This window comes from Rutilus rutilus (genome assembly GCF_951802725.1).
Source record: "Rutilus rutilus genome assembly, chromosome: 2".
In the NCBI taxonomy this organism is placed as follows: domain Eukaryota; kingdom Metazoa; phylum Chordata; class Actinopteri; order Cypriniformes; family Leuciscidae; genus Rutilus; species Rutilus rutilus.
Window position 1 is genome coordinate 12,471,477 of NC_140210.1, and position 22,157 is coordinate 12,493,633.

General features: G+C 37.4%; 1 protein-coding gene across 3 annotated transcripts in view; it reads left to right on the forward strand.

Annotated features, from left to right (window-relative positions):
• Nucleotides 1-22,157, forward strand: part of cntln (centlein, centrosomal protein) — a 134,932-nt gene that overhangs the window by 13,961 nt on the left and 98,814 nt on the right. For all 3 annotated transcript variants that reach the window (XM_084401757.1, XM_084401758.1, XM_084401759.1), the window contains exons 7-9: nt 2,200-2,333; nt 2,414-2,576; nt 2,721-2,885. In XM_084401757.1, the coding sequence (XP_084257883.1) occupies nt 2,200-2,333; nt 2,414-2,576; nt 2,721-2,885 (462 nt within the window). The remainder of the gene's footprint in view (nt 1-2,199; nt 2,334-2,413; nt 2,577-2,720; nt 2,886-22,157) is intronic.

Sequence of the window (22,157 nt, forward strand, 5' to 3'; positions counted from 1 at the left end):
TGCCATGATTCACGTCTGAAATGCGTGCTAGTGTCTTCCATAGAGGTTGCTTCATATGTTGTTGATGTATGTGACGTCGTGCCGTAAAGCAAGTCGTGATTCTCGCGAGATTTGTCGGGGCGCTACCGCTCAAACCTGCATTGCTGGTTTTGCCAGCAGCATCTATCGGGATGATTCGCCCTACTTCGAGTTAGTTTACCATCGAAATGATTTCGAAGCTGTTATATTAAAGGTCCCGTTTTTCCTGTGTTTTTGAAGCTTTGTGTTTACAGTGTGCAATATAACATGTGTTCATGTTTCGCGTGTAAAAAAACACAGTATTTTTCACACAATTTACTTATCTGTATACCGCTGTTTTCACTGTCCTAAGAACGGGCTGATAACTTCCTTGTTCTATGAAGTCCCTCCTTCAGAAATACGTAACGAGTTCTGATTGTGCCAGCGGTTCCTGTGTTGTGATTCGACAGCAGCTTAGCGCACATTGCCCGGAAAGGTCACGCCTCTTACCATAAGGTGGAGATGCATGCGCTCAGTGTTATTATATGAAAATAACAGCGTCTCGACGACATGGCGACAAACACACTCTACAAACGCAACTCTTCCTCTTCTCCGTGGCAGCGCAACAAGACCACGCCCCTTTTTTTTGTGTATTCCTGTGGGCGGAGGTTAGTCAAAAAACTGTTCTAGTGACATCATTAAAGCAGGAAGTAGAGGGATGTAGTCCAAACCGGCCGTTCGCTGTATGCTCTGAAAGGGGACTTCTGTTAAATAAAATATCTCGCTTGGGATTGAACTTTGAGCTTTATAATTTTACAGGTATTATTTATGCTCTAACAGCAACATTACACACTAACTAAAGTTTGAAAAATGGGATCACGAAGAACAGGACCTTTAAGGTACAAATCTTGTATGTGTGTCTTTAAAAGGTCCCCTATTATGCAAAATTCACTTTTGCATGCTGTTTGGACATAAATGTGTGTTGGCAGTGTGTGTACACAACCAGCCAATAGTGATAAAAATCCACTCACTCCTTTTTTATTAATCCCCATAAATCATCAGCAGTGTCTCCCAACGACCTGTTTTCAGAATGCGGCTTTAGTGACGTCACTAAGCACAGGCCCCGCCCACGACTGTTGACAGACACTGCCGTTTTAACATAGACCCGCCCTGATCGAGTTCACAGCCATAGATGAGAATGTCTCCCAAGCGTTGTAGGTGTTGTGTGGCTGGATGTATTAATCCACATAGCTCTCTCTATTTACTCCCGAAATCTGAGGCAGCCGCTGAAGACGAGGTGGAATTATTTTGTTTTTAAAGAAAATGCTCCCTCAACTCTACCGAAATTCGTTTATGTACTTGCGCACTTCTTATAACTTACTGTGTTTACTCAGCTCTTACGGTGATTTTTCTGAAGTAAAACTGACGCTTCATCTTTTGTGTGATGTACAATAAACTTTATTAAACTCATCAGTATATGTTTGATCATCATTCGGACCACCTGATCCGAAACAGCAGACTTGTAGGCTATTAATAATGGATACATACAAGCAGATGACAAATACGTTATAACCGAAATTTAACTACTAAACTATACCTGTTCCATCTCTATACAGCACTCTGACTCTGTATGCATTTTTGTCCGACTCGAAATGAACACCGTTACTGAGAGTTTCTGATATTATCATCATTCCGTGAGATGAAATTGTCCTGAGAGACTGAGTGCGAGCTCATGAAGCTCCGCCCCCTGTGCTGTGCAGCAGCAGCTTATTTGCATTTAAAGGACACACACTAAAACAGCGCGTTTTTCTGAGCCCCAAAAAATGACAATTTAAACATGCTGTAAAAAAGGATCTGTTGGGTATTTTGAGCTAAAACTTCACATACACACTCTGGGGACATCAGAGACTTATTTTACATCTTGTGAAAAGGGGCATAATACGGGACCTTTAATAAGAAGTGACACAGCTTTTTCTTTTTTATCATTCAAAGAAACAATAATAAAAGATGATGCCAAACAACTTTTTCTAAAAATGTATTTTAATTGAGAAATTATCAGAAGAAGTGTATTGTATGTAAATGACTGCATGTATGAATTGCGTTTCTAATGAATTGTTGAATAAACTGATAGATCTAGACCAGAAAATGAACATTGCATCATTGACTCGGCTGCCAATAAACATTCAGTGTGTTCTCTTTCAGAATTTGGAAGAGGAAGTATTCAGAAGCAGACAGGACGTGCTAGAGGCTCAAAGTCGCTCAACTGCTTTGTCCCTTCAGCTTTCCTCTGTAGAACGAGAAGGAGCTGACAAAGAACAGCAGCTCTGTCAAATCAAGTAAGCAGCGGTTGCACAGATCTGGCTGAGCTTTGATTAACCCTGACCATGTGAGTTGATCGTGATTTGTGTGCGTCCAGGCGCGAGCTACAGGACTTGCAGTGTCTATACAAGCAGAGTATGGAACATGCAGGAGAACAGGCCCAGCTTATTCAGCAGCTGGAGGGGCTTAACCTGGACACGCAAAGAGTCCTGTGCAGCCAAGAGGAGGCCCACACGGCAGACACTGTCTCCTACCAGAAGGTACAGGAGCGCATCTGTTGTGTGAACTTAGCGCCTGTCCTCACAAGTGAACGTGGTGCCCCTGGGGGGGTGAACTTGTGTTCTAGCAAGGACTTAACTGCATTAACCGAGCTTGTCCTTCACTGTCTGTTTCTGCTGTGACAGCTCTACAGTGAGTTGAGCGTGTCATACCAGGCCCTTTGGCACAGCCAGGAACCGCTCCGCCAGCGGGAAGCAGCCCTCAGCATGCAGCTCAGCCAGAGAGATCAGCAGATCCAAGAACTCCAGGCACAGCTGCAGAGTTTCACAGCAGCCGCGGGGCACTGTGAGGTGAGTCCGTGTGGGGAGCACCATGACAGATTTACATCATGCTCAATGCCCTTTGTATGCAAAGCAAGCTGAATGAGCACTTCAGCAAAACCACACACCGTTCATTTCCTTTTTCTCCTCTTAGTAAAACCGCATCCATAATAAATGAAATGCCTTTCAGTAAGAGATGAATGGGAAGAGATGTCCAAGAGTTTTTGTTCATTTTTGCAAGTCTTCATGCTGTCTGACAACTCCAAAGCATTTGGCATTAACCCTGCTAATGGTAATGCATATATATGCATATTTGTGGGGTATGATTTTTGTATGTTTTTAAAGAAGTCTCTTATGTCACCAAGGCTGCATTCATTTGATCAAAACTACAGTATAAACAGTAATATTGCAAAATTGTATTACATAGGGATGCTTATAATTAACTGTTAACCGACAATAAGAAATTTGATCGATTAATACTATCGGTTAAATGGTTTAAAGGAAATGTAAGTAATTTATCATCAAGATATTTGGAAAACGTTTGTTGCATGGTTAAATAAATATGCTACACATATAAAATTGAGCTTTTGAGAAAACAAAACAAAACAGATAAGTCACATATAATTTGCATTTTGTTATTATATTAATGTAAAATAGCGGTAGGGTAGGCCTAAATAAAGCGAAATGTTTACAAACATTATAAACACTATAAACATAGCTATAGGCTATTTTAGTTCCCCTTACTCCACAACAAATCCTTTAAAATTAACGATATTCAGAATAGAACAATGATGAAAAATAAATGTAGCTATATATCTTCTATATCTATATCTATATCTATATCTATATATATATATATATATATATATATATATATATATATATATATATATATATTTTATATAGCGACTTTAACCAGGTATGCTGGGTGGTACCGTACGTCATTTTAAAAAAAAGCGTCCGATGCAGATAAGTTGGATAGGTTTATTATGAGCGTGACATTTGCGTTTGCTCTATAGAGAGTGTTAGCTACTGAAATGTCAACTCTCCTGACACATAGCAACACAGATAAAAGTATTAATAATATTTTGGACCTTTTATTGAAAGTAGCCTATATTTACCTGTTGAGATATGCTGTCACAAGCACCCGTAAGAGCTGTGATTGTGATGTTTGATTTGAACGAGGCATGACGTGCAAAAGGGCAGTTTGAAAATATGCTGTATTTTTGTAATTCTGCTAGGTGCCACCATGGCGCATCAGCTTAGGAAACACACAAGACTCAGATCTAAATCAGAGATGACAAATAAAAAACACCATGGCAGGTATGGGCACCATGGTTTAAATGTATGCCGGAAGTATTGTTATTATTTTTTTCAATTAAGAATTTAAATAAATTATAATATTATAATATTAGTAGCCTATTATAAATGCAATAAGTAAAATAAAAAATACAAATATTCTTTAAAAAACAAGTTGAAAATATAGCTGCAAGCAGCCATTATTGGGGCCAAGTGCAAAAAAAAAACAAAAAAAACATGCCAACATGCCTGGGAGTGTTTGACCAACTGCAAAAATGAGTAATTAAATACATTTAAGATTATTTTAGGCAAAATAGGTGAAAAAAATCATATAGTCACTAATAATATGATTTAATTGTTTTTCACTTTCAACCAATAGGTGGTGCAGTTACGAAATTGATGTGGTGTGGTCAGAGTGAGGTGACTGACACATACATAGTTTGGTGTCAATATGTCAAGGCATTGCAGAGATTTTGTCGGCATGGTCTAGAGATGATACGATTCGATTTTGGTGAAAATCGGACAAACGGTCTAGGAGAAATTTGAGAAAAAGTAGGTTAAAAAATAATAATAATTGGCGGACAGGAAGTTTGAGTGACTATGGCAAAATTGTTATCTATGTTTTCGGCATAACCAAAGGAATCTATTAAGACCAGCGTCATTACAATAGGCAAATTTATTCAAAAGTCATTAGCATTTTTGAAAATTTTGGCGCAGTTCCACCGATTTTTTTTTATTTTTTTTATGTGTCCTCAGTAGGGATGCACGATGATATCGGCACAACATCGGTATCGGCCGATAAAAGCTTTAAATGACCATCATCGGCATCGGCCGATATGAATATTTCTGCCGATGAGCCTTGCCGATAGGGTGGCGTGTTTCCTATGTGCACGTGACGACCGTGAACATAGCATGAGTGCCAGCAACTTAAACTTCCAACATGTGGAGGCATTTCTAGCATGAGCATCAGTTTGGTTTGAGATGTGCTGGGGACAGAGACGCATTCGCAAGTGTGGGTAGAATGCCGCAGTATTTTTTTTTTTCTTTCGTGCAGGTCATGTTTCGAAAGACGATGTCCTGTAGCTTACTAATGTAAACTCTCCAAGCTACTATGCTCTCCACAGAGCATAAAATATTCATTTTATTTTATTTTTCGTGTTGGCATTTATGAGGAAAAACAGTGACAGTTCTCGGTTACAGACGTGAACGCTCTGAAAGCGGCACTGATAGAGACTGCTTTAAAACTTCCACAGAGACCTCAAACAGAAAGCACAAAGCCTTTCTAAGTGAATTTCGTTTTGTATTAATTGTATCTTAATTTTAAAAAATGTTTCTAAAAGGATTTAGCCTAATAAATAATAAGTAAACCAGATAATAGATATCACGACACAGAGGCGCGCGCGTGAACTGGAGTTCGTCTCATAAATGAAACGAAACTCAGCATATAGCTTACTTGCCTCACAGACCTGATAAATATATCTATTATCTACAGAACGTTTGAAATCATATTTTTTAAACATAACAATTCAAAACGAAAGAAAACTATGTAATCCGAAATGTGCATTTCTCCCTGGCGCGTTCACTGTGTCGGCTGCAAAGATAAAGTTGACTGACTCGCGAGCCTACTCCGAAGATCGCGAGTCAGTCAACTTCATCTTTGCAGCCGATACAGAAAACACTTGTTTATTAATAAACAATTCAAATGTCTCCTTGCTATATTTGACATATTCATAATCATTACTTTTGCGCTTCTCTGTGACAACTTTTAGTTGCTTTATTGCAGTGTTGTGCCTGAACGCGTTCATTGAACGATAGTTCATGAACTCGTTCATATTTTGGGCGAACGTGAACTGAACGTACCGCATTACTGCCTGATGAACGTTACTGTGAACTCGTTCATTCTGGTGTCTGTGAACGGCACGCTCTCTCAGTTTAACTTCGTTCAGTAGGATGCCAGATTTCTATAAAGCCTTCCAGGCTAAAACCCACCGTAAACCGCCCTTAATATGTAGCGGAAAAAACACCCAATCTGGCAACACCAGCCACCCGTGTTCGACCTCTTGTTCGATCTCGTTCATCAAAATGAACAAATCTTTTTTCGAGTCATTTCGTTCATTTAAGGGGCTTTAAATGTTACTATTAACTGGCAAATTCCCCGAACACATCCACCTACGCAATCTTGATCATATTCTGAATTAAGAAATCATTATAATGCAGTCAAAAATCGTTTACAGGGAACATAAATAATTACTTCACCTCGAGTCTTTCATGAACGACTCATCACTTACGTTACAAATCAAAACAAAAAGCAGCAAGGAGGCGTCGTATGATCATTTAAACGAGTTTTATGATAAGGTCGGTGAAGATGGGAAAAAATCTGACGCATATCTTCAGTGTTAAAACTGATAAAATAATTGTCTGTGGGGGCTGTGGTAATCATTTTGAAAAATAATATCTCGCAACAACATGGAAAAAAAGAACTATGAACTAGTTCATTTTTGGAACTGTGAACTTAGTTCAAAATTTTGAGTATATGAACTATGAACTGAACTAGTTCATTTTAAAATTTGTGAACTGAACTTTGAACTAGTTCATGTACGTTAGAAAGTGAACTTTCCCAACACTGCTTTATTGGCAGCGCCACCCTTACATGTTACAGTACATGAACGGGTCACCACCGCATCAGCACCGAAAACAGGGGAGCATTTGGTAGACCTAGCCTGTTCAAGTAGGAGAAGAGGAAAAAAAAAATATTTGAATTTTTTTTTCTATTTATTTTACTTCTAAGGACTGAAGTTTAATGTCTGAACTTAAAAATAAACTGTGGCAATGGCATAAATAATTTACCTATTTTTCAGGGGTGAATGTCTGTCTACATTTGTAAAATTATACATTTATGGTAGAATCAAATGTTGTTTTGTTTGTCTTGTAAATTGCCTTATCTACAACACATGAGTGTAATACAGTAAAGGTAGTACAGGAGAGAGACTTGGATTTCTCTTCAGTAAAATTAAAGTGTAAATATATCAGGGGGAAAATGTGTATATATCGGTATCGGTATCGGCATCGGACAAAATTAGTTTGAAAATATCGGCATATCGAATATCGGCCAAAATGCAATATCGTGCATCCCTAGTCCTCAGAGTGGGATAACTCAGAGTACATACATGTGTGTGTCAAATTTGGTGAAAATATCTAATTTCATTTTGGAGTTATAGACATTTATATGTATAAACAAAAAAAATGACCCACACCTGACTTTGTTTGAATTTTCTTGCCACTTACTATTCATATTTTGACATTTGGGCATCAGCGTGTAGCCAACGACCTATGTTCCCAAACATCCTACGGTGGTTTCGTCTCGATCAGTCTAACGGTTTCGAAGATATTGGCAAATGTTTTTAAAGCGCTAAATCATAACGCTACACAAACCGTAAGGCAAAACCTAGCATGTTTGGTATAGTTGGACTCGGCAAGGTTTCAGGAATCTAAGGAGATGACTACCGTAAAAATAAGTCAACCACACCCAGAGTTATAAGCATTTGAAATTTTTATTTTACCACTAGTTGCCGCTGGTTCGAAACTTCTCAGGCTCCTTCAGGGCATCGTACTGATGACCCATACCGAGTTTTGTAACGATCTGTTCATGCATTCATAAAATATTGCATAAAATACTGCATTTTGGTACAAAATTCAAAATGGCCAACGCCTAAAATGGTCTATATGGAAAAACTCGGCATGACGCCCTCAATCTAACGAGACCACTTTTATGATTTTTGGACTAACCGTTCGGAAGTTATAAGCAAAAATAGCCATTTTTCGTATCTCCGGACCAGTTGGTGGCGCTGCGCCGAAACGCAGCATGTAGCCTCAGGTCATGCTTGTGATGACATGAACCAAGTTTGTTCTGAATACGATAAAGCGTTAAGGAGAAATAGCCTTACGTATAGCCTTACGTCTGTTTTCGCAAGCGCTACATAAAATTAGCTTGTGCGAGAATGGTTTGACGAATCGACATGAATTCCATAGCTTTTTTCGGCATGGTCTAAAGATGACCTGGTTTAATTGTCGTGAAAATCGGAGCAACGGCCTAGGAGGAATTAGAAAAAGTAGGTTTTTTCTGAGATTTCAAAATGGCGGGCAAATTTTCATGACGGAAAATGACTTCATAGGGTGCAATCGAATTGGCTTGAGCCAAGGAATCAGAGCCCTTATGAGTGAAAAGTTTTAGCATAAACCTGAGTAGAACTTTGGACAGTTGGTGGCGCTAGAGGGATTGAGTTAGAGACTCCAAATTTGCTATGGTGACAGTTCACTATCCTCTATCTGTGTGCCAAATTTCATAACTTTCCCCCAAGTGGTTCTATCGGCTGCCATAGACTTCCAGAGCGGAAGAAGAAGAAACGGAAGAAGAATAAGAATGCCAACGATTTCAATAGGTGCCTACGCACTTTCAGTGCTTGGCCCCTAATAATGCAATGACTTTAACAAATGCAGACTATCAATTAACTACCTCGGACAGTAACAGTAGCTCTACTTAAAGTAGGTTTCGTAAAAATAAAATCCCTATGGAGAAAATGAAATACTATAAAGTTCTGACTTTTTTCATTTGATTTAGTCTATTTAGCTTTGTATCAAATACAATGTAATTTTCGTTGATCGAGATCTGGCAGCAACAGCACATTTTTCCGCTTGGGCAAGCGATTCGCAGACATCTTTCCCTGTGCAAGAAATCCCCCATATGCCAGCAAACCAATGAGAATGCGGGACAGTGATGACGATACATAACAACAATTTTGTCATGTAAGCTTTACTGTACACCTCAAACAAGGGGATTTATAGTAATTTATAGTGTTTAATACTAATTAGCGAGTCCACAAATGGCTTGGGTATGCAGAGCATTTGCAGCTTAAAGTCCCTGTAAAGTCAAAATTAAGTATGTGTTCTGAGTTTGTCACACCACAGAAAAATGTGTTATTAGCCACCCAGCCAAATTTGAATGATAAAAAAGCAGCCAAGTAAATAAAATAAGCTATCAAAATCTTGAAAAAATGAGCAGTGGTCTCTGCTCTCAAACGCTGGGGGCGTGTCCGCTGGCTGCTTTGAAACCACGCCCACTCGCGGGAAAGTTGACTCGCCAGTTGTCGGCGTGACGGGAGGATGAAGGCCGAGGCGGGAGATAGTCGGTTCGGCCCCATTCACCAGTAACAGCGGATTATCAGTAAATCCCAGTTGTCTCCGACGAAAGTTTATAAAACTATCCTGTGTAAAATGACCACTACAGAGGCGGGTGTTGGTGGTGATCCTCAGCTCTTCCATCAAGGTGGCGCTTCACAAAATTAATCCACCTCTTGTTGATATGATTGTTGTTCGGAAATTTAAATAAGGACACCGATCTGTTTTGTAAGTGATCGCATCCAGGTAATACGCATTTCCGTGACGAAGGCATAGCTAGCTAACAAACTGTTGGCTGTAGTAAATAATACTGACAGTATCTCGCGATTGAGCGGCGAACTGATAGGGGAGGGGGCAGCCTCAGTGGCTCCAGTGCGTCAAAAACTCCTGGTAGGGGAGCCAGGAGTTTTTATTTTATTGCCTTTACAGGGACTTTAAATGGACCGCACGCCCCCGCATATAGGTTAAAACAAAACAAATCCATGTAATGGTACGGTAGGCATTTTCTTTACTGGTTGAAACTCTCTTCACATCCTGATAGCAATCAATAACAGAAGTGGTCTAAATATTAAAACACGTACAAATTATAAATTTAGTTTATAATAAAATTAACTTTTATTAAGCAAGGGTGCATTAAAATGATCTAAAGTGACAGTAAAGACATTTATAATGTTACATAAGCTTTCTTTTTTGAATAAATGCTGTTCTTTTGAACTTTCTATTCATCAAAGAATCCTGAATTTTTTTTGTTTTTTTTTAAACTGTTGTCAACATTGATAAAAATAGAAATTCTTGAACAGGAAATTTCTGAAGAATCATGTGACACTGAAGACTAGTAATGATGTTGAAAATTCAGGTTTCATCACAGGAATACATTTAATTTTAAAATATATTCAAAAATATTAAATATATTTTAAATTCGAATAATATTTCACAATATTACTGTTTACTATATTTTAGATCAAATAAATGCAGCCTTTAAAAACATAATTTTTTTTTTTTTTTATGTAATCTGTGAATGCTCATTTTGAAGTGTTTTATTTTTATTTATTCTACACAAAATGGTACCATATTAATTGCAGTCATTTAAAGGTTATCGGTCATTGTAACATGAAAATAATTATTGGCTCATCGGTATTGACCAGAATTATTCAAATATTTATATAAAATAAAAAGAATAACATCAGTCATCCTCTCTCTTTTTTTAGTTGACGGTTGAATACATAGTCCATTTCATTGTTTCCATTTCATAGTCCATTTCATTGTCAACAGTCCAACTTCTTTGTGGACTGGATAATGGTTGAATGTGGATGAAGTTTTAGTGTTTTTGTTGCAGTCGTGTGGAATGTTACTGAAAATGAAGCTTGAGGAGTAGTAATGGTACAGTTAGTAAGTACAACTATTCTCACTGTAGGTAGTTCTCAATCTGTGGTGTTGTAGATGTAGCCAGATATGTATTGTGTCTGTTTATACACATGTGCCTCCTTACAGTGATACACACCACATCATTTTGGGTATGACCAGTAATCCATGCATGCTTTATGCAGAGTTCTGCTTTGAATTATAAAAATGTGTTTACCGAACACATGTAGCGACTGCCTTGCTGTTTTGTTTCTTAACTGTTTTTCCTACAGACATCAAAGTGATCTGATCAGTTATCCCAAGGTATAACACAGTCAAGAGGGCTTTCCGTTCCCCACTATAATTGCACTGACTGGGATGTGTATTCTGTAATCTGAAATTCTGTATCAGCTTCTACCTGAACACCTGTTAAATTGTAATGCACTGGTTGTTAGAGCTTTATTTTAATTTTAAATGTTAGGAATGATCAAAGTGCTGATCAGCAAAGGGAGATGCGCGAGACCAGACTCTCATTTGAATACGGTAGGAGTGATGGAGCAAGGAAAGTCCAAAAAAAATAAAAATAAAAAGAGAAGCCCATTGTGTTGCTGCTTGGGGTTAAAGAAGAGCTCAAAGGCCAGTTCAGACTGGAATCATGTTCTTCTGTGGTTAGAAAGCTAGATGTGGCCTGTTCCATATAAATAATCAAAATTTCAAAGATTCAATACAAACTTTGCCTCAGTGGGATTAAGCCAAATAAATTCATTTTTGAAACGAGTACATTTTATTACATTTATTTTGAAGACAGTCCTCACCCCTATTTCTAATTACTGTTTATTGCATGAATAATAATATGTTCTTAGTTTTTTAATTAGAAACATTTTTAATTAATACTACTATTGACAACAATTATTATTATTATTATGTAAGAGTAATGTATAATGGCTTGATAAAGGAATGTTTTATCACCTAAAAATGGCTAATTTTTACATACTGATCAGCTGACTGTTAAAAATAATTTAATTTGTGAGAAGAAAGAGTCCACTAAACTAAGTGATAGAAGAGACATGAAACCAGCACAGATATGTATGAAATTTGTTGCCTAGGTCAACAGACCATTACGATTCAGCACAAAAATATATGACCAGGATGATTCAGTTGACCAATCAGAATCAAGTTTCCAGAGAGCCAGAGATTGTTTTATGCGAGGTGTCATTGCGCCAAGTACCCTCTCTAGAATTCGTACAAAAGCAACAATAGTGCATTGTTTATTGTTGAGGATAATTATCAACTTTAATCATCAATTTAGACTTTTGTTTTTTTTGTTGTAAAATTGCTGTAACTCCAGATGTTGTCATTTCTACAGATGTTGGATTGTGATCTGAACTTTGACTGGGCCACTGTGTTGCTTTTTCTGTATTTTCAGTCATTGTTCTTTGGAAATAAATACCAGTGATCTATTTTCCCCTCAGGATTTTTCTGTGCTTTGCTACATCCATATTTCCTTTTATCTCTCCGTTTCCTGCGGTAGTCTGATGTAACAACGTGACCCAGGTTGTCACTATGCTGTCTGTGTCATTCTCTGATCTACAGTAAATCAGCATTTAAGCCTTGTATATTCTCCTTTTCTAGTCAAAAGCCATTGAAAACCAAATCTAGAATTGGCCTCCTGAGGATTACAGAGGAAGTGTTGCATCTTGCAGTCTATTAGCAACACATTTAACACTCCATGTGGCAGATTGGTGGTTTATTGCAGCTTTTGTTCAATTGTCTATGTACTCTAGCTGTTATACTGAGTGATTTTTTTTTTTTCTTTTTTTTATGAATACTGACAAAGAACTGTTAGAACCGCAAAGCTGCTTTTGTTGCTCCTCTAAGATCTACATCTGGAAAATTGATCTTGCGTTGCGATGATTGATTGCACATGCAGATTTTATTAGCTTGTTTTGAGTGAATTCATTGATTAATCCTAGAATTAATTAATGCTGCTATTTTTTTATGTCTTAAGCCAGAGTTTTATAGACAGCCAAAGACATTTAGGGGCCACTTAATCAGCTTTATCACCTATAGAAGTATTTATTTAATAGGTGGAATGTTATGAATTTAATTAAACTTTGAGATTGAGAGAAACCTCCCAAGTGATGAAATTTCAATGTGTCTCTCCCAATTTCTCCCTATTCCAGAGCCCAGACGCTCTTCTCAACATCTGCCTCTGCGTGTTATTAGTGTTAGTGAAAGCCGAGCTGTCAGATGTATAATTGAAGTGTCCGCTCCCTGAACACACGGCTTGTTATGTGGGGTCATGTTTAGATGAGTAGATATGTTTCTTTTGATCACTATCTGACGCTCAAACCCTGAGCTTCCAGCATACTGAGAGGCTGCCGATGTGTTTGGCTTTAAATCTTTAGGAGGCAGTGCCTCCATCACTGTGGGCTGCCTTGCCCGTTTGTTTCACTCAATTTGTTTAGATAACATTAGCTGCATGATGTTTCATCAGGCCTATTGTACTTCCACAGCAAATGCTTCTTAAACTTTTCAGAGCACACCTTTTGTATCTTTAAAGTCGGCATGAAGCAGAAGTTGCGACAGTTTTTTCTTCCCTGTTGTGAGTATATCCGAGTGAAATGGCTTCTCAAACAAGAAAAAACTTTAATTTTGTCCTATTGATTGGATTGTGGTGGTTTGATATTGCTTCGATCTCATGTTAGTGACAGGTTGTGCCAGTAAATTAGTGAACTAAATATTTTACATAAAAAAGATGTGCACAGATAAATCATTTATAATAATATTATATTAATATATTAATATTATAATAAATAATAATAAATACTGCATATTCCATTTAAAAAATATATATATATATATATATATATTATTTCATGGTGACTTTAAAGAGGCCATATTATTCTCTTTTGCAAAGTCTTGATTTAGTTTTTGGTGACTTTTGGGGGTTTTCATTCTTGAATGTTCAAAACACTTTCTTTTTCACATATTTTACATTGCTGCAGCACCTCAATTCCCAGTCTGTCAGTAAAGCTCTTTTTAGTTCTTGTCTCTATGAAGCCCCTCCTTCCGAAAAGCGCAATGTGCTCTGATTGTTCGGCTGGACCAGTGAGTTGAAATTTGTCAACTGCTTCAAGTGTGTTTCTAAAATGTCATGCCCCTTACCATAGTCTCAGTCTCAGACTGATGCATATGGCACACAAAATTGGAAACGCTTCAGGAGTCGTCATCTGATTGGGTGAATTCTACAGGATTTTATAGGAGACGTGTGTGTCGAGTTCTTTACCGGTCCGCCTGGAAAAAAAGATGCCATGATGCCAAACCCCCTTATGGAACAAGCAAGCCGTTGTGTTTAAAACTGTGACAATGAGCACTTATCAGGATCAACTAAACACTGGAGCATGATGAGAGAACGTGTTTTTGCAGCGTTGAGTAATGTAGCCAATCACAGACATATCTGTTGTTTTCTTGAGACACAATGGCCAATCAGAGGCGTTTAAGTTAAAACCCACTCATAGCTCAAAATGCTGGAGTTTGTTCAGTGCTGAGTTATGCAAGCTCGCGAATCCTCTTATTATAACAAACAAAGTACAGACACACTGTAAATAAGAGATTCATTGTGCAGTGTAGACAACTTCAATGATTATAAGGGAAGTTTGTGAGATTGCGATGAACTGAGACTTGACAGCGTTTTAATAATTATAAAGGGAGTTTGCAAATGTAATATTGATTTTATACAGCAATTCAAGTTAATATTAAGTGACTTACATTTTAGGAACAGTATTGTCAGATTTTGCTCTATTTCGTCAACGAAAATAGTTCAAAACCAAAATCACAGCTGAACCGCTGCACATCTCAGAGCAAACACGGGTGTTTCGTTTATGAATGAATCTGCGTTTTGAAACAAATCTAATGAGTCAATGCTTCAAATCTAGCCTGACTATGTCAGACTTCGTACTTCCGCTCAATTTCAGTTCGCTTTTGTACTCAGTCTGAGATAGCGCCCTATCTCTCAGTTTTCCTCCGGCCTCAAAGCAGCCGGGCCAATCAACGAACAGAGGGCGGGCTGAGAGCCGTGACGTGGATGCTGATTGTACTGTGGATGCGTAGATTTACTTCACATAATCTACAAAAGTCGTTCACAGCCATGTTCACTCTGGTATTTCGCTCGATGGTTTTGTTTTCGCATCATACATGTGTTTACAGTGGAAGTTCGATGCGGCTGAGCATGCGCATAACACACGCCATAACCAAACGTTATGTGATTGGCTTACGGGTAACCAATGATTTTAAACTTCAGACAAGCGCCCCCGCGAGAAAGAAAACACTTTTCAATTACGCCCTTCCAAACTCTGTCTACGAAGCAAAGCGAAGTAGAAGAGTTTGGTATTACCAGGCTACTTCAAATCACCCATTCATAAAGACAATCGCTTGCTTTGTTCCTGAATGAATCTGTTGTTTGAACGAATCGATTGAATTAATGATTCAGTGACAAAGACAGTGACTTGCCGCCCCCTACTAGCAGTTTTAGTTACATTTTTAAAGCATCATTTCAGTTATTTAAATCATTCAATATTTCTATATTTAAAACATTAATCTCATAACATTGTTATCATTAATTTAAATGCATTCATGCCACTTTTGAGCCTCATTAAACAGTCTCTCTGTACCTAAACGCCACCTTTTTGTTCTTCTATGCCAACTCTGCAGTGCAAAGATGAATTTTGTTGATACTGATTTCATTTGATTGGTAACTTATTCTTCCTGATTGTGTCTTATTATTCTAACTCAGTTTATAAATATAGATAAATGAATTTGACATAAAAGATGACCCATTTAATAAGGTTAGAAAAAAATGCCCTTACAAAGGTTTAAAAAAAAATCCCCGGCAACTCATTTTAAAGAGTCAAATATCGCCTCATAATGGGAAGATTAATTTCTGTCATTGATCAGAAGGTGCTCCTAAATTTTTGACTGTGCTCCTTAATTTTTTTAATTAGGAGCACAAGTTCTCCTAAAATGAAATGTAAGTGTAGAGGCCTGCATAACCAGAAGCCCTAAAAGTGTATGGGCGTCAGAGATCGGGATGGGCGATAAGGAAATAAAACTATATTACAATATTTGTTGGTATTTATTGCAATAACGATATCAATAACGATTTAATTATAGTACCCTTCACCATCGCTGCATGCAATCTTTTAAGAGCCCCAGAAACACAAACATTCTTATAATTCACATCAACATTATAAACATTATAACATTACATTCATTATAACTCGATCGTATAACTCGACTCGTTCGATCCATAAAGTAAAAAATTGACAGACAGACTAATATTAGCGTAGAAACCATTCCTCTTTCGACGTAACAAGTACATTGGATGTTATGGGAAGTGTTCCTGGTTCTGATTGACCAAATCTATGCAGCCTAACAATCCTTTAAGAGATTTGAATTATTGAAATGCGATGGTGTGTTATGTGTATGGTAGGTTGAAGAGATTTTAAATTGACAAAGTGTGTCTGCCTCCTGACAATGCTGGGAAGACTGTTCCAGAGTTTGGGTGGTAAACTGGAAAAGGATCTACTGCCCGTAGTTTATTTTGATTACCTAGGTATAATCAACTGGCCAGAATTTTGAGATCGCAATGAATGTGAAGGACTATAATGAGATAAGAGCTTGCTCAAGTACTGAGTAGCTAAACCATTCAGGTCTTTATGAGTAATCAGCAAGATTTAAAATGTATGCAGTGTTTAAAAGGGGGTGAATGCAGTGTTGACGGAACCGGACTAATATGGTCATAATTCCTGGTTCTAGTAAGAACCTAATTTAGTAAGAAGGGCTACCACATGGTCAATCATTACAATAATCTAGCCTTGAGGTCATGAACGCATGAACTAACATTTCTGCATTTGTCATTGCTAGAAATGTGACTTTCAAATGAAATATTGCAAATCAAATAACACACCCAGATTCCATAACTGATGACAAAGACTTGACTCAGCAGCCATCAAGTTTTAGACAGAATTCCAGGTTATTATGTATTATTTTGTCGGCCCCACTTTATATTAAGTGGCTTTAAAGGAGAACTCCGGTCAATTTTAACATTGAGCTCATTTTTTTGTACATTTGGAGTGCTGTCAATACAGAGAACAACGACAAAAATCGGTGTTGCCTACACCGAGTTATTCTATTTTTAAAATTTGCACCCTATTGACTTCAATGGGGCAAGTAGTAAGCCTGCTTTTTAGCCTCTTAACATCCTTTAAGTGTCATTACAAGTTCACAGAAAATGTGAGTGATTCCTTCCGAGTGAACACGAGTGGATCTGACTGCAGTAGATGTTAGAGATATTAATAAAAATGAAGTTAATTCAGCCAGCGCTCATACCTTTGTTTACATCCTGTTTTCGGTGGAAGGCCATAGTAATCGATTGTCGAGTTCACGCGCATAGGTTTAGTACCTATGATCACGCGCGTGAACTCGACAATCGATTACTATGGCCTTCCACCGAAAACAGGATGTAAACAAAGGTATGAGCGCTGGCTGAATTAACTTCATTAACTTCGCTGGCTGAATTCTAACATCTACTGCAGTCAGATCCACCCGTGTTCACTCGGAAGGAATCACTCACATTTTCTGTGCACTTGTAATGACACTTAAAGGATGTTAAGAGGCTAAAAAGCAGGCTTACTACTTGCCCCATTGAAGTCAATAGGGTGCAAATTTTAAAAATAGAATAACTCGGTGTAGGCAACACCGATTTTTGTCGTTGTTCTCTGTACTGACAGCACTCCAAATGTACAAAAAAATGAGCTCAATGTTAAAATTGACCGGAGTTCTCCTTTAAGTACTATGTACTTACATTGAAACATGTTGTATTGCAAAATTACATGTAAAATTACATTACGTCTTCATGTTGTATTGTAAAACACTTTTGCTGCTATTGAGGTGTGATACGGTTAGGGACAGGTGTGGTGGTATGGGTAGGTTTAAGGGTGGATTAAGGTGTAAGGGAAGTGTCAACAGTGTAATTATAAATGTAATTACATAAATTAAGTACAGCTGTAATTACATGCAGGTATTTTTTTAAATAAGTACAATGTTACAATGTAAAAAACATGTATGTACACAATAATTCCATTGCATCAAATTATTCTTTTCAATGTTAGTACATAGTAGTTAAAGCCACTTAATATCAAGTGGGACCTTTTTATCCAATAAATAAAACCTGTTTTTTTCTGAATTAAGTAGTAGAAAACTACTTCTCATCCATCCATTTTTATATTAGCTATGCATTCCGTTAGTTTTGTGAATTGGTATGTTTTATCAGGCCACAAAGAAATATATAGCTGAGTCATGCAGCGTAACAGTGAAAACTGATGCCATATTTCCTAATGATATTTCCTAAGGGTAACATATACGGACAGGGTAAAGTCCTAGTACTGAGCCTTGTGGTACTCCATACTAAAATTGTAATCTATATGATACCTCTTAATTTACTGCTACAAATTGATGACAGTCAGAAAAGTATGATTTGAACCATGCTAATGCAATTCCACTAATGCCAATGTAATTTTCAAGTCTATTCAAAAGAATGTTTTGGTCGATAGTGTGAAATGCAGAGCTAAGATCCAGTAACACTGATATAGAGATGCAACCACATGAGATGAGTCACAATACTATGATATGGTCTAAATTTTGACTGGAATTATTTTTATTATTATTATTTTTTTATTATTTTATGGAAAGGCTTAATAACATCCATATTGAAATTGTTTGGGACATATCTTGGTGAGAATGATGAGTTAATAATATTAAGAAGAGAATCTACGTCTTCAGGAATCCTCTCTTTCAATAGCTATAAGGGCTAGCATATATGTTGTTGATTTAGATGATTTAACAAGTTTAGACAGTTCTTCCTCTAAAGCAATGAATGAATGGAATTGTTCCTCAGGGGTCTTTGCACTACACTTGTCCTTTAACAGCCACAATGAAAGAGACAATGGATAATTTACCTCAGCTCTTGAAAATAACTCTGAACTCTGTGTAAACAAAGAAGCATATTCTATGACAAAGATTGTATCAGTCACTGATTATGCATTTTGAATAAGGTTAAAATGGTTTAATTTTCATTCAGTTAACTATGTTATTTTGATTATCCATTTCTTTGCGACTGAGACAGCAGTAGGTTTGCTGAAAGAGAGCCTTCCCACATGCTCTTCTGATTGAATCTGTCAAGTCTTAGATAGGGTTGGGCTGATAGACAATGAATATCATTGAGCCGACATTGTGATCCCCCAAACAACCCCCACTTGCAACCCGCCCGCAAAAAAACATCTTAATTAATCACACTATATCGCCCAGTGCAATGCATGATTTCAATTTCCGTGCAGTTACTTAAAATAATGAAAAATAACATAATGAAGTTATTCCTGATCACAACAATACAAATTACATTCAAAACAGTTCAATGAACACAATTTAAACAGTAAAGATTTTATTGTGTAAAAAAAAAGCATAGCGAAGCATACAAAAAGCAACAAAATTACAAATAATTTAAATTAAATTAGATTAAATAGGCTACACCAACAGAGTGAGCGTTTTCAATTAATTTCTATGGAAGTTGAGCTTCCATAGAAACGCTCTGCTGCTCGCCAGTGGACACGCACCGGTATGAATGTCTGTGCGGTCGTGCGCATTTAACTTTCGCTTTAGAATTAGCGTCAATTCGGGGACGCACAATAAGTAGAAAAACACAACTAATTATTTGCAGGCTACGTATTTGCATTTGGTTTAAATTCAAAATATTGGCAAACAGGCGATTTTTACATTTCGCTTTGAAACCAAATCTTCCGCCATAGTCTTCCCATCACTCTCGTAAAATGATAAATGAAATCTGACTCCTGCTGCTGATCTGTGCTGCGACTCTCTTGGCTCACGCTGCATTGAGCAGACACGTTCAGTTTTTAATTGTGTGTTTTCTCTGAACTAAATGATTTTTATTAGGCTACTATAAAAGAAAATAATAATAATTAATAGGGGTGAATGTAAATGATGTAACCGGTAAATTAGACACGGTAAAAGTGAGTGGGTCCGATATCATTGGTCTTAAAAAGTGGGTGGGTCTTGTCCCACCCACATACAATGGTTCCGACACCCATTGGAAAAATTTTATTTTAGGTTTTGAATGATATAATTGTTTTCAGTGTTTTGGCAGATGGCCCAACCCTGGTCTTAGATATGTCTTTGTCTATGTCTATGCGTCTGATGTGGGCAGGAACATTGCTTGTCCCTAGAATATTACTGCATCTAATCTGGTTTGGACACATTGTTCTGCTAAAAAAAAATGTGAGCATAATTTTAGATAAGGTTAAAGATAAAAAGATTAAAAAGCGAGATAAAGTAAAAAAGTTACATTACGAAAAAAAATTGACACTGACAGTTGCAATTGCAAGATACAAAGTCATAATTGCGAGAAATACGATTTTTATTTATTTATTCTTATGTGAAAATGTGCTTCCATAACTGTAGAATAATTACTGTAATTGAGAAAATAGGCATTAAGCTGTTTGATAGCAGAACAGTCCTGGAAACTCATTGCTGTTTTTTTTATTTTTACTGTTTGATCTACTTCGACTTTTGCTCAGTGGACCCTTTTCACATTTCCGGGTTTCCCAGAAGCGGAAGTCATCATAGTTAAGTAAACTTCTATAATAGTGAACAGGAGACGACGGCAAATTAAATTTTGTATTCTCATTTGCTCCAGTAGCAAAATAAATCCACAGCAGTTCCACAACTTCCCAAAAGAGGGAACAAATTTAGAGAGATAGATTTCAGCAGTGTGTCACAGTTATCTGGACTCATTTATCTTTAGTTTCACTTTCATGGACTTTCACTTAGTTTTCATTCATCACGTGTTCCTTTGTTTGATTTTCCCGCCACTCATCAGTAACCTTGGACACTAATCATCATCCCAGCTGTTTATCATTCAGTTCATCACCATCATGTATTTAAGTTCCTCCTTGTGCACCCTCAGTTGTCAGTCGATGTTTGCATGTTGTGTGTGTCTACCCCGTTTCACACATGCACTGTTAAACCTTCTGTCTGTTCCTGTGTTTATTATAAATTAAAATCACTGTGTACCTTCGTCTTCCTCTGTCTTCATCTTATGACACAGAGGAGAGAAAGGTGTCAAATTTGCTGTCACTCCCTCAGCTGCTTTATTAGAAACACTCTCACAGCAGTGTTAATTATTTTTTTGTAATTTAATGCCAAGGTAATATAACACAAAGTATAGTGATTTGTGATGTTAATAACTGTAGAAATGCGTCATCACTAGTTATACGACTCTTTTTAATAGTAATAATAATAATAATACATTAATGTTTCATTATTGAAAATATATTGCAATTTAATAATTAATAATAATATTATAACAATAATAATAAAAACGTTTTTCCCCTTTCATGATTTTGCAGGTTTGTCAGAAGTGTATGTAATTGTGAGATGAAATTAAACTATCAGCAATAAACCTGGCAGCGGTCAGCTGATTATATTTGATTCTGATTGATATTTGATATATATATATTATAAGAAAGATGCTATGACCTTTTAATGGTTTAATTCAGTATAAAGACATTAATCGTGTTGTAGTTTCTTCAAAACATTTTGAAATCCTGTAATGTATTTAAAACAGCTGTATTAGAATTGGGTCGAATTAATGCAGCCACTGGCTGTCCTTAAACATTTTGTTAAATGCTGGTGAGTGTGTTTTGAATGTTTTTTTTTTTTACTGTAATGATATGACCTCTTGTGCTCAAGTGCTTTCATCAGATGAGCAGCGTGTGTACTGAGACTCATTAATAAACCCCAGCCATGTGTTAAAGGCCCAACTGGTCACTTATTCACTCACATACAGTCCCCGTCCATCTGCAGGGGCTCTGATCAGCAGTTAAAAACACAGGCCTGCTCACACACGACCCTGACCCGAGAGCCACACACGTCTGTGTTCATACAAACATGCAGCCATGCGGAAATGCCTCTGTGTTTACACCTCCATTACGCTCATGCTAACCGTGCAGGGAACACATTGCGCACACACACACACACACACACACACACACACATTACAGCAGCTCAGGCCCAGAGCGAAACCCTCATCTACTGGCTTCATACAGTCAAGGGCCTGATTATAACTGTTTCGTAATTAACAGTGATCAGATTTGTTTTGTGGCAGAAATGGTACATGTGTAGAACAGTCTAATTCAGATGCAGCTCGCAGCTTTGCCAGCAGACGGGTCACGGGCCTCAGGGAGAGCAATCACGAGCCCCTCCATATGTTCCCTCTGCTTCTACACTGAGACCACCAGTGCCAGCAAAACTCCCAGAACAACCTAATCGTGTTCTGTAATTACAGCACGCTGTTTCTCTCTCTCTCTCTCTCTCTCTCTCTTTCTCTCTCTCTCTCTACCTCTCTCTCTCTCT